Source organism: Macaca thibetana, chromosome 20, assembly GCF_024542745.1.
Source record: "Macaca thibetana thibetana isolate TM-01 chromosome 20, ASM2454274v1, whole genome shotgun sequence".
NCBI classification, from domain to species: Eukaryota; Metazoa; Chordata; class Mammalia; order Primates; family Cercopithecidae; genus Macaca; species Macaca thibetana.
In genome coordinates this window covers 60,965,458-60,978,269 of record NC_065597.1, presented here as the reverse complement: position 1 = coordinate 60,978,269, position 12,812 = coordinate 60,965,458, and the positions used below count along the sequence as shown (strand labels likewise).

Here is a 12,812-nt window from a genome sequence, read left to right as displayed (position 1 = left end):
GTAGAGATAGGGTTTCACCGTGTTGGCCAGGCTGGTCTTGAACTCCTGACCTCAGGCGATCCACCAGCCTTGGCCTCCCAAAGTGCTGGGATTACAGGCGTGAACCACCATGCCTGGCTGGCACCTTTTTTTTTTTTTTTTTTTTTTTTTTTTTATATCACTTAACATATATATAGGAGAACTTTCCATTTTGGGAGTCAAAGAGATTTTTTTGTTTTGAGACATGGTCTCCCTCTGTGGCCCAGGCTGGACCTGGATCTTGGCTCTGTCCAACTTCCACCTCCCCGGCTCAAGCGATCCTCCCACTTCAGCCTTCCAAGTAGCTGGGTCTACAGGCACATGCTACCACACCCCGCTACTTTTTATAGTTTTTGTAGAGACGGGGTTTTACCGTGTTGCCCAGGCTGGTCTTGAACTCCTGAGCTCAAGCTATCCACCTGCTTCAGCCTCTCAAAGTACTGGGATTACAGGCATGAGCCATCTCGCCCAGCCTATTGTTTATTTAATAGCCACTAAGTGCCAACTACTATAGAGGACATAAAGATGATTCAGTCTCTGCAGAAGTCATTTTCTTTCTCTCTCTTTCCTGTCGTACAGCACAAAATTAATGGACTAAATAGTCTGTCACTAGATAAACAAGCCCTAAATAATCAAGCACTTGCTGCAGTTTTTAGAAAGTTTAAAAAGCCGTATGAGCCGGGCGCGGTGGCTCACGCCTGTAATCCCAGCACTTTGGGAGGCCGAGGCGGGCGGATCACAAGGTCAGGAGATCGAGACCATGGTGAAACCCCGTCTCTACTAAAAATACAAAAAATTAGCCGGGCCAGGTGGCGGGCGCCTGTAGTCCCAGCTACTCAGGAATCTGAGGCAGGAGAATGGCGGGAACCCGGGAGGCGGAGCTTGCAGTGAGCCGAGATCGCGCCACTGCACTCCAGCCTGGGCGACAGAGCGAGACTCCGTCTCAAAAAAAAAAAAAAAAAAAAAAAAAAAAAAAGCCGTATGAAACAAAGTATACTTCAAGTAATAAGAGGCAAAATATGCGAAGTGTTACTGCTGGGCAATTTATGGACTATTCTTTTCTACAATATATCTGCTGTGGTCTGAATATGTTCCCCAAGATTCATATGTAAAAACTTAACCATCAGTCTGGTAGTATTAAGAGGTGGGACGTCATTAAGTCATGAGGGCATGGGATTAGTGACCTCATAAAAAGGCTGGCAGGAACGAGCTAGGTCCTTTCATTGCCCTTACATCCCTGTGTCACTTGAGGACCCAGCACTGGTCCCCCTGGGAGGACATAGTAGCGAGGTACCTTACTGGAAATGGCCACCATGCCCTCACCAGATACCAACCTGCTGGCAACTTAATCTTGGACTTCCCAGCCTCCAGAACTGTGAGAAAGAAATTTCTGGGTTTTTTTGTTTTTTTATTTGTTTGTTTGTTTGAGATAGAGTCTCTGTCACCTAGGGTGGAGTGTAGTGGCACGATCTCGGCTCACTGCAACATCCGCCTCCTGGGTTCAAGTGACTCTCCCACCTCAGCCTCCTGAGTAACTGGGACTACAGGTATGCACCACTACACCCAGCTTTTTTTTTTTGGGTGTGTGTGTGTGTGTGTGTGTGTTTTTGTAGAGTTGTAGAGACAGGGTTTCTCCATGTTGCCCAGGCTGCTCTCGAACTCCTGAGCTTACATGATCCGCCTGCCCTGGCCTCCCAGCATGCTGGGATTAAAGGCGTGAGCCACCATGCCTGGCCAAAATTTCCGTTTTTTATAAATAACCCAGTCTCTGGTACTTTCTTATAGCCGCACGAACAGATAAAGTCTGTACCTATCTGTCTATCTCCCTCATAGGTCAGTTTCCACCTGACCGTAACCACATCAAGTATCCCAGTATATCTCATATTTACAGAAAAATAAATGGGCAAATATTGTCATTTACAGAGGACCTGCTCTGTCGTGTACACTGTGACATATTTTGTGGTTTGTGCTTATGTGCTCTGATCCTTACAATAGCTCTAAAATAGCTCAAAACGTTATTCCCATTTTGTAGATCAGGAAATTGAAGTTCTGGAAACATAAGGCAATTGCCCAAAGCAATAGAGTAAATGACAAAGCTAGGATTTCTTTCTTTCTTCCATTAATTAATTAATTATTTGAGATAGGGTCCTGGTTGCAGGATGCAGTGGTGAGATCATAGCTCACTGCAGTCTGGACCTCCTGGGCTCAATTGATCCTCACGCCTCAGCCTCCTGAGTAGCCAGGACTACAGGTGCACACCAACACTCATGGCTAATTTTTGTATTTTTCTGTAGAGATCTGCCTAGGCTAGGCAGAGATTCTGGCTAGCCTGGTCTCAAACTCCTGGGCTCAAGCAATTCTCCTGCCTCAGCCTCCCAAATAGCTGGGACTGCAGGCGTGTGCCACGACTCCCAGCTGATTTGTTTATACCAGTGGTTCTTAATTCAAAAGCCATTTGGTATACTGTCACCTCATCTCTCTACCAGTGTTGATTACATTACAGGAGGGCACCTTATCTAAATTGGCCAATGATAAATTTTTTTTTTGGCATCGTACTATATCTTTGTATCCTTAGAACACATTCTCCTTTTCTGCTTAAGCTAGCTTGACTTCGTTTCTTTCACTAGCAAGCTAAGAGGCTTTGGCCAACAGAACTACTCTAGGGTAGTTGTAAAATTTATCTCCAAGGAAATGCTGCTCCTTTGAAAACACAATTTAATGGGTCTTCTGGGTATACGATGATAGTAAAGCAAAATTTTGTTCTGGAATGAAGAAGCTCTTTATGTTGTTATATTACAAACAATATATTACTCAGTGAAGTGAAAGGCCACCCTGGGCAGGGTGGCGACTTTGCAGATAGCATGTTAATCCTTGCTTGTTTTTTGTCATTTCTGTTTTTGGAGGGGGAGGGTCTTAATTTTCTTTGTCCCTCCCCCCACCCCCCCTTATTTTCTCTGGGGAAGGCAAGACTGGAAAAGGAGGCTTTTATCCTGGCAAGGTGAGTTTGCCCACAGGACAATTTGACTGAATAGAGGCTCCACAAAGAATGGACATGACCAAAGAACTCCAACAGGAAATTATGCTATTTAGTTTATTTAGTTTCAAGGTTTTCTTTTTCTCCTTTTTTTTTTTTTTTTTTTTTTTGTTTTGTTTTTTTGAGACCAAGTCTCGCTCTGTTGCCCAGGCTGGAGTGCAGTGTCGCGATCTTGGCTCACTGCAACCTCCACCTCCTGAGTTCAAGCGATTCTCCAGCCTCACCCTCCCGAGTAGCTGTGATTACAGGCACCTGCCACCACACCTGGCTAATTTATTGTATTTTTAGTAGAGAAGGAGTTTCACCATGTTGGCCAGGCTGGTCTTGAACTCCTGATCTCAAGTGATCCACCCGCCTCAGCCTCCCAAAGTGCAGGGATGACAGGCATGAACCACCGGGCTCGGCCAGTATTTTTCTTGTATTATGCTCAGAGTTTCCTTTAAATCTTTTAAAAAACTTGGCAGCCTTAGTCTTAGCTATGCTTTGGGAAAATAAGGAGCTGCACCCAAGCTTAAGAAGATATTGCTGGAAGTGTACATTGGCACAGCCTTTGGAAAGCTTCTTGGTGCCCTCCTGTAACCCAATCAACACTGCCTAGAGAGATGAGGTCATACCGCATCAAACAGCTTCCAGTGACTCTTTGCCGTGGAGAAGAAGGTCGCTTTTTTTTTTTTTTGAGAGGAAGTTTTGATGCCCTATAGGCTGGAGTGCAATGGTGCGATCTCAGCTCACTGCAACCTCCGCCTCCCAGGTTCAAGTGATTCTCCTGCCTCAGCCTCCCGAGTAGCTGGGATTACAGGCATGGGCCACCATGCCAGGCTAATTTTGTATTTTTAGTAGAGACAGGGTTTCTCCATGTTGGTCAGACTGGTCTCGAACTCCCAACCTCAGGTGATCCACCCACCTTGGCCTCCAAAAGTGCTGGGATTACAGGTGTCAGCCACCACGCCTGGCCAAGAAGGTCACTCTTTATGCTCAACAAATGTATTGCATATGGCCGAAAGGTAGGGAGGATCCAGATGAACAATTTCTAAATAGAAAAACTAATAGTAGCCAGACATGATGGCTCATACCTGTAATCCCAGCATTTTAGGAGGTCGAGGCAGGTGGATCACCTGCGGTCAGGCATTTGAGACCAGCTTGGGCAACATGGAGAAACCCCGTCTCTACTAAAAATACAAAAATTAGCCAGGTGTGGTGGTGGGCGCCTGTAGTCCCAACTACTCAGCAGGCTGAGGCAGGAGAATCGCTTGAACCCGGAGGCAGAGGTTGCAGTGAGCTGAGATTGTACCACTGTACTGCAGCGTGGGCAACAGAGTGAGACTCTGTCTCAAAAAAAAAAAAAAAAAAAAAAAATTGTAGATATCCAATTTGTTCCTTTCTCCTTTCCCAAAAGCTTTTTGCGCCTCCTCCAACCCAACAATTCCATCCTAGAAAAATGCTTGTACACATGCATCAGGACACTATACAAGAATATTCAGGATGGTCACGGTGGTTCACACCTATAATCTCAGCACCTTGGGAGGCTGAGGTGGGAGGATGGCTTGAGCCCAGGAGTTAGAGACCAGCCTGGGCAATATAGTGAGACCTTGTCTCTATCCAAAAAAAAAAAAAATTACTGGTGCAGTGGCTCACACTTGTAATCCCAGCACTTTGGGAGGCCAACGTGGGTGGATCACCTGAGGTCAGGAGTTCGCGACTAGCCTGGCCAACATAGCGAAACCCTGTCTCTACTAAAAATACAAAAAGTAGCTGGGCGTGGTGGCAGGTGCCTGTAATCCCAGTTACTTGGGAGGCTGAGTCAGGAGAATACTTTGAACCCAGGAGGCAGAGGTTGCAGTGAGCCAAGACTGCGCCACTGCACTCCAGCCTATGCAACAAGAGCAAAACTCTGTCTCAAAAAAAAAAAAAAAGAAAAATGAAAAAGGGCTATCACAGTAGTGATTTACATAATGGAGGGAGAAAGGAAATAATTTAAATGTTTATGATAGGAAAATTGATAAGTCATGGTACATTCCTATAATGAAATGCTGTGTGGCAAATAAAATAAACTGGCCGGGCGCGGTGGCTCACACCTGTAATCCCAGCACTTTGGGAGGCCGAGGCGGGCGGATCACCTGAGGTCGGGAGTTCGAGACCAGCCTGATCAATATGAAGAAGCCCCGTCTGTACTAAAAATACAAAATTAGCTAGGCATCTAGGCCCATGCCTGTAATCCCAGCTACTCGGGAGGCTGAGGCAGGAGAATTGCTTCAACCCAGGAGGCGGAGGTTGTGGTGAGCCAAGATCAGGCCATTGCATTCCAGCCTGGGCAACAAGAGCGAAACTCTGTTTCAAAACAAAAACAAAAACAAAACACGAAAAGAAACCACAACTGTGTACAACAGGGATGGATTTCAACATCCAGGACCATAATGTTGGCCAGCCTCAGTGGCTCACGCCTGTAATCCCAGCACTTTGGGAGGCCGAGGCAGGTAGATCTCCTGAAGTCAGGAGTTTGAGACCACCCTGGGCAACAACCCTGTCTCTACCAAAAATACAAAAAAATTAGCGGGGGGTGGTGGTGGGCATCTGTAATTCCAGCTACTCGGGGAGCTGAGGCAGGAGAATCACTTGAACCTGGAAGGCAGAGGTTGCAGTGAGCAGAAATCGCATCACTGCACTCCAGCCTGGGCAACAGAGGGAGACTCCGTCTCAGAAAAAAAAAAAAGCATAATGTTGAAAACAAACAGCAGTATAATACAGCATGGAGGTAACTTTATAAAATGCAAAGACAAAAAAAGCAAATATAGTGCATTGTTTAGGAGTATAAATATGGGAATTATACAAAGAAAACTAAAACGACTTTTAAAAATCATGATGGTGACTACTTTTGGGAGGAAAGCGGGTAGAAAGTGGAATCCGAGAGCAGCACACAGTAAGCGTCAATTGTTCTAGTTAATGTTCGGCTTCTTAAATTGAGTGATATGTTCACAGGTATTCATTATATTCTTATAACTTACATTAACATATTTTTTTGTACATGTCAAATTTTTTTTCCTTTTTTTTTTTTTTTTTTATTTTTTATTTTTAGAGATGAGATTTTGCTTTGTCACCCAGGCCGAAGAGTGTCATGGTGCAGTCATAGCTCACTGCAGCCTCCAACTCCCGGGCTCAAGCGATTCTCCCACCTCTGTCTCCCAAATAATTGGAACTACAAGCACATGCCACCATGCCTAAGTAACTTTTTAAAAAGTATTGTTTGTAGAGACAGAGTCTGGCTGTGTTGCCTGGGCTGGTCTCAAACTCCTGGCTTCAAGTTATCCTCCTGCCTCGGACTCCCAAAGCTCTGGCATTACAGGCGTGAGTCACCGCACCCAGACTCAGACTTTTTTTAAGTGAAAGAATGGGGGTGTAGGTGGGGAGACACACTTTGGGGGCCAAGGCGGGAGGATTACTTAGGCCAGGAGTTTGAGATCAGCCTGGGCAACAAAGTGAGACCTCGTGTTTATCAAAAATACAAAAAATTAGCTGGGCTTGGTGGTATGGGTTTGGGAGGCTGAGATGAGAGGATTGCTTAAGCTGTAGGAGCCTGAGGCTGCAGTGAGCTGCGATCGCGTCATTGCACTCTAACTTGGGCGAGACAATGAGATCCTCTCTCGAACCAAACCAGGTAATTGTCAAATTGCTGTTTTGCTATTGTTTTTTGTTTTTGCTTTGCTTTGCCTTGGAAGTGAAGAAGAGATTCTCATTTAAACAGCTATCTTGAAGTATCCTTGTGAGCTAGTGTGCAATTATTTCCTCTGTCCTTGAGACACAGATGATTCCTGTCCAACATTCCCAAGGAACTCAGTAAGGACCAAACAGAGACTCAGGAAAGACAGTTACTGATTTTACACTGTTGCAAAACAAAGCTATGGTTTATGTTTAACAAATTGCTGGCGGGGTGTGGTGGCTCATGCCTGTAATCCCAGCACTTTGGGATGCCAAGGCAGGCGGATCACTTGAGGTCAATAATTCGAGACCAGCCTGGCCAACATGGTGAAACCCCATCTCTACTAAAAATACATACAAAAATTAGCTGGGCATGGTGGCGCGTGCCTGTAATCCTAGCTACTGGGAAGGCTGAGGCACAAGAATCACTTGAACCTGGGAAGCGGAGGTTGCAGTGAGCCGAGATCACGACACTGTACTCCAGCCTGGGTGACAGAGCGAGACTGTGTCTCAAAAAAACAAACAAAAAATAAACCAAATTGCTGTATTTTATTTTGTGAAATAGGGTCTAGCTCTGTCGCCCAGGCTGGAGTGCAGTGGTGCAATCACAGCTCACTGCAGCCATGACCTCCAGGGTTCAAGCGATCCTCTCGCCTCAGTTTCCAAGTAGCTGGGACTACAGGTATGCACCATCTTATGTTGCCCAGGCTGGTCTTGAACTCCTGGAGAGAGATACATATAAACACACACACACACACACACACACACACACACACACACACACACACAGACAGTTTTGTTTTTTTTTTTTTTTTTTTTGAGACACAGTTTCGCTCTTGTTACCCAGGCTGGAGTGCAATGGCACGATCTTGGCTCACTGCAACCTTTGCCTCCCAGGTTCAAGCGATTCTCCTGCCTCAGCCTCCCAAGTAGCTGGGATTACAGGCACCACCACCACGCCCAGCTAATTTTGTATTTTTAGTAGAGACAGGGTTTCGTCATGGCCAGGCTGGTCTCAAACTCCTGGCCTCAGGTGATCCACCTGCCTCAGCCTCCCAAAGTGTTGGGATAACAGGCATGAGCCACTGTGCTCGGCCCATACATATGCATTTTTAAAAATTTATTTATTTATTTCGAGACAGGGTCTCGCTCTGTTGCCCAAGTGGGAGTGCAGTGATGCTATCTCCCTGGCTCAAGCAATCCTCAGTCTCACGAGTAGCTGGGACTACAGGTGTGTGCCACCACACCTAGATAATTTTTATTGTTTTTATTTTTTAAATTTTTCGTAGAGATGGGGTTTCACGGCGTCACCCAGCCTGGATATTTTTGTATTTTTGATAGGCCTGTACAGTTTCCAAAGTTGCAACCTTTTCCCCTCCCTGAGGGTAGGGGCAGCCTCTGCTCTCCCTCTACATCCCCTACAGTCCCGAGGTTTTGGCCTCTGCTGTTTCCTGTTTCCTATGCTTGGAACACCAGTCGCTCTTTTGTTGGTCTGGTTGACTCCTGTTCCTCTTTTAAAAATTTAAGTTTGGCCAGGCACGGTGGCTCACACTTGTAATCCCAGCACTTTGGGAGCCCGAGGCGGGTGGATGACCTGAGGTCAGCAGTTCGAGACCAGTTTGGCCAACATAGTGCAACCCCGTCTCTACTAAAAATACAAAAGTTAGCCGGGTATGGTGGCATGCGCCTGTAATCCCAGCTACTTGGGAGGCTGAGGCACGAGAATTGCTTGAACCCAGGAGGCGGAAGTTGCAGTGAGCTGAGATCACGCCACTGCACTCCAGCCTGGGCAACAGGGCAAGACTAGGTCTCAAAAGAAAGAAAAAAAAAGTCAAGGGGGTAACACCTCTTGGAAACTCTCCTGCTGTTTCTCATTCCAGCATCATCACAGCCTTGAGGCTCTGGGGTAGATCACTTCGTCGAGCTCGTTTACCTGAGGATAACGTTATCTTGGTGGTCTGTAAGAATGTTGCATTGAGTACAGAGCCCAGGCTCCTGGGTCACCCGGGTTCAAATCCCCTTTCCTCCGTGAGGATCTGGGTCAGTCACAGTGCTTCAGTTTCTTTGATTTAACTGAGGGAGGCTTTGACTCCAAAAAATTAACACTCGAGTGTACCCGGCCACAGCTTAGCACATCCAGAGTATTTCCACCCTTTCTTTGGGATTCTTGGGCCTGGATGGAGCAGGACCTTCCTGCCTCTCCTTACTCGCGCATTCGCGCTGAGTGGAACAAGTGGTCCAAGTAGAATGAGGGGCGGGGTTTGGCGGCGCTCTAGCTCGCGGAGAGCACACGCTCTCCCCACGCGGGGTCCCTGATTGGCTGAAGGTTGCGCCGGCAAGCGCAACTTCCGGGACAGAGGGCTGTGGCTGGAAGGAGCAGAGCATCCGGCCTGAGGCGCAGCGGTCGTGTTAGTTCGGCCCAATGGCGGCACCACTGCTTCACACGCGGTTGCCGGGAGATGCGGCTGCTTCGGCCTCTGCAGTCAAGACGCTGGGCGCGTCGAGGACTGGGTAAGATTCAGGCCGCTTCCTTCTGCGCGTCCGAGACCAAAGCTCAGGACTGCGCTTAGGGGAGCGGATTGAAAGGGTCTGGGACAAAGCTAATGGCGTGTGGTAAGAGCACAGGGTCGAGGGTCATCTCATGTTCGCGGGAATGAGCTCATTCCTCCTAACTGGGTAATAGACATGGGTGGGGCCTGGAAAAGTCAGTATATTATCTGTTCTGGAGCCCCCCTTTCCGGACTGTATTTCTTCGTGATTTCCCAGGCCTCGGTACTGCCTTCTGCGCCTTGACTCCTCTTCCCGCTTCTTCGTCCAAATTTGGAAGGGATTCCCTGGGCTATTCGGTTTATCAGCCGAATGTTGTCACTCATGGCAAATTGAATATTACATCTTTTTTGTTTGAAATTTGTTTCGACACACGTATTTGTTTAGCAGTCTTTATTTTGCTCCGCTTTTAAATCCCTAACCCCCATAGCACACTTGGCGTTTAACTTTCAGAGTCATTAGGATGCTATGTTTTTTCATTAATTTACTCTGTGTAAGTGAAGCAGACCTTGTAAAACAATTAGCATAATATGATTCATAATATTTATCGATCTCCTGCTTACTATGTTAAACACTGGGGACAGTGGTTTATCCAAAGACACTAATGTCCCTGCTTTCTACAGAGCTTATAGCCTATGGGGGAAAGGCAGTACATAGGCCAATAAATTACGATGGTTTCAGTTATACAACAGGGTAATGGGGGAGGGAGAAGGGAGAGAAGGAGTACTTGAGATTTCTCGTGGGGAAGACATCTGACATTTGAGCTTCCACTTGAATGAAGACAAAAGTCTAGGCCGGGAGTAGTTGCTCACGCCTGTAATCACAGCACTTTGAAATGCCGAGGTGGGCGGATCACCTGAAGTCAGGAGATCGAGACCAGCCTGGCCAACATGCCAAAACCCCATCTCTACTAAAAATACAAAAATTAGCCGAGCGTGGTGGCGGGTGCCTGTAATCCCAGCTACTCAGGAGGCTGAGGCAGGAGAATTGTTTGAACCCGGGAGATGGAGGTTGCAGTTAAGCCGAGATCACACCACTGCACTCCAGCCTGGGCAGCAGAGCAAGACACGTCTCAAAAACAAACAAACAAACAAAAAAATCCAGCCACGTGGAGATTTGGGAAAAGAGTATTTCCGATAGAGTGAACAGTAAGTGAAATGAGAACCAGCTTGGCATGTCGAAGAGCAGAAAAGACATTATGGCTGTAGTAAAACAAGGTGTTGGAGATGAGGTGAGAGAGGTAGGCAGGGGCCAGATTAATGTAGGATCTTAAATACCACACTGAGAGATTTGAATTTTTACTATAAGTGCAGTGGGAAGACAGTTTTCGGTTGTTGAGCAAAGGAGGGATTGTTGGTTAGGAGTGGAAGCAGGGAGACCAGTAAAGAGGCCTTAACAATAGTCCCACTGAATGATGTTGGTTCAATAAATGTTGGCTATTATAATTTTTAATATTTTCATGAACTTAATAGCTTGTTAATTTTGGTTCCACAGGATTTCAAATATGCGTGCATTAGAGAATGATTTTTTCAATTCTCCCCCAAGAAAAACTGTTCGGTTTGGTGGAACTGTGACAGAAGTCTTGCTAAAGTATAAAAAGGTAAGAGGAGATAATGTATGAGGTTTGCTTTTGGTCAGGTCAGAATACAACTATTGCTGTTATACTAAAGACCAATAGAAATAGCAAGCTTAATTAAGATACCAGTTGAAATCAAGTATTTAATAATAGCATGATGCCGTCAGTGCAAACTTAGAGTAATAGTGTCCTTTTTTTCCCCCACCTTGGCCCGTTTCACAGGTAATAATGAGAGAGTAATAATGTCTTTACTGAGGTTTCACCTCTTCACATGCTTTATTTACAAAGCATCTTTTAGCTTTAGCAAGTGCTAGAATTAAAAACAATTACAGAGTTTTATTTACTTATTTATTTTTATTTTTTTAATTTTTTGAGCCGGAGTCTCACTCTGTCGCCCAGGCTGGAGTGCAGTGGTGTGATCTCAGCTCACAGCATCCTCCACCTCCCAGGTTCAAGCAATTCCCCTGCCTCAGTCTCCTGAATAGCTGGGATTACAGACACGTACCACCACACCTGGCTAATTTTTTAATTTTTTTAGTAGAGATGGGGTTTCGGCATGTTGGCCAGGCTGGTCTCAAACTCCTGACCTTGTGATCCGCCCACCTCGGCCTCCCAAAGTGCTGGGATTACAGGCGTGAGCCACTGTGCCTGGCCTACAGCATTTTATTTTTTGAGGAACTTACCTAAGCATTACTTTAGGACAGTAAACCATCATCTGACTAGAGATTTTTGTTTCTGTGGTAGTTCAGAAGCATTTCTACTATATCTCAGGAGTAGAGGGAAAATGTTAAGTAACCGTATGTTTACATGTAATATCCATTTGTATCCATATTTGAGTGAATACTTTTTTAGATCCTCCTGAATAGATCATTATAGCTGGCTGTTTTTTTCCCTCATGCTTTTGAGAATTCGCAGGAGTATCAACTGTTATATTCAAATGTCAATACAGAAGTATAGCCAAATGTAGTTTATCATTTTCCTTTTTCCAAGCCCTCTGGCTGCACTAACATGAGTGTTTAAATTTTTGTAGTCATGGTTTTATAATCTGCAATTGACATGTGAAAGTTAGTGTTCCTTTTATAATTTCATCTGATGTTAAGGTATGGTTAAAAGTCTTGCTGTTGCTGCTAAATAGGAAACAAAAGCATAACTTAATTCTTTCCCCTTCTTGTTAAGGGTGAAACAAATGACTTTGAGTTGTTGAAGAACCAGCTATTAGATCCAGACATAAAGGTAATTAATTTTGTGTTTGATCATTAGCAAAATTATTGCCACTTTATACAGACATAGTTTGTTCTTTGGCTCCTATTCTGTCCTCTAGAACTTGCTCTCTCCATGGTCCTCCCTTACTTTAATCTGGTGGTTCTCAACCAGGGACAGTTTTACACCCTAGGAGACATTTGGTAATGGCTGCAGATATTTTTGTTTGTCACAATTGGGAGGAAGGGGTGCTACTGGCATCTAGTGGGTGAATGACAAGAGATACTGCTAAACATCTCATAGTGCACAGGGCAACCTCCTATAACCAAGAGTGATCCAGCCCCAAATGACAACAGTGTTGAGGCTGGGAAACCCTGTTCTAATGCTTCCTTTCTATTAGATTACTACCTCTTTCCTCCGTGCTGTGTGCAACTCTCTTGTCTCTTTAAAGCTAAAACAAACCAAAAAACAACTACTGATTCAGCATTTCCAAGTTCGAGATATACCTATCATGTAGTAAAACCTTGATACATTTTGTTTCACCATTCTTCCTTTACTGCCCAATTTTGAAGAGAATGGTTTATTACCATGGCAACAGTAGTTAGATTGCCTGGAATAAAATTCCAATTTTATTATCCAGTGCATGACCTTGAGCAAATTGTTTTAACCTCTCTACCTCTTTTTCACTGTGTAAAACCAAGAAAACAATAGAGATTTCAAAAATATGGAGTGTTTTGTTTTTTA

General features: G+C 45.2%; 2 protein-coding genes across 2 annotated transcripts in view; both read left to right on the top strand.

Moving 5' to 3' along the window:
* Positions 1-12,812, top strand: part of NTAN1 (N-terminal asparagine amidase) — a 215,455-nt gene that overhangs the window by 145,973 nt on the left and 56,670 nt on the right. The gene's annotated exons all lie outside the window — the stretch shown is intronic.
* The window catches only part of RRN3 (RRN3 homolog, RNA polymerase I transcription factor), a 37,768-nt gene continuing 34,020 nt past the window's right edge, over positions 9,065-12,812 (top strand). The window contains exons 1-3 of the mRNA XM_050774088.1: positions 9,065-9,256; positions 10,787-10,892; positions 12,045-12,101. Of these exons, the coding sequence (XP_050630045.1) occupies positions 9,168-9,256; positions 10,787-10,892; positions 12,045-12,101 (252 nt within the window). The 5' untranslated portion in view covers positions 9,065-9,167. The remainder of the gene's footprint in view (positions 9,257-10,786; positions 10,893-12,044; positions 12,102-12,812) is intronic.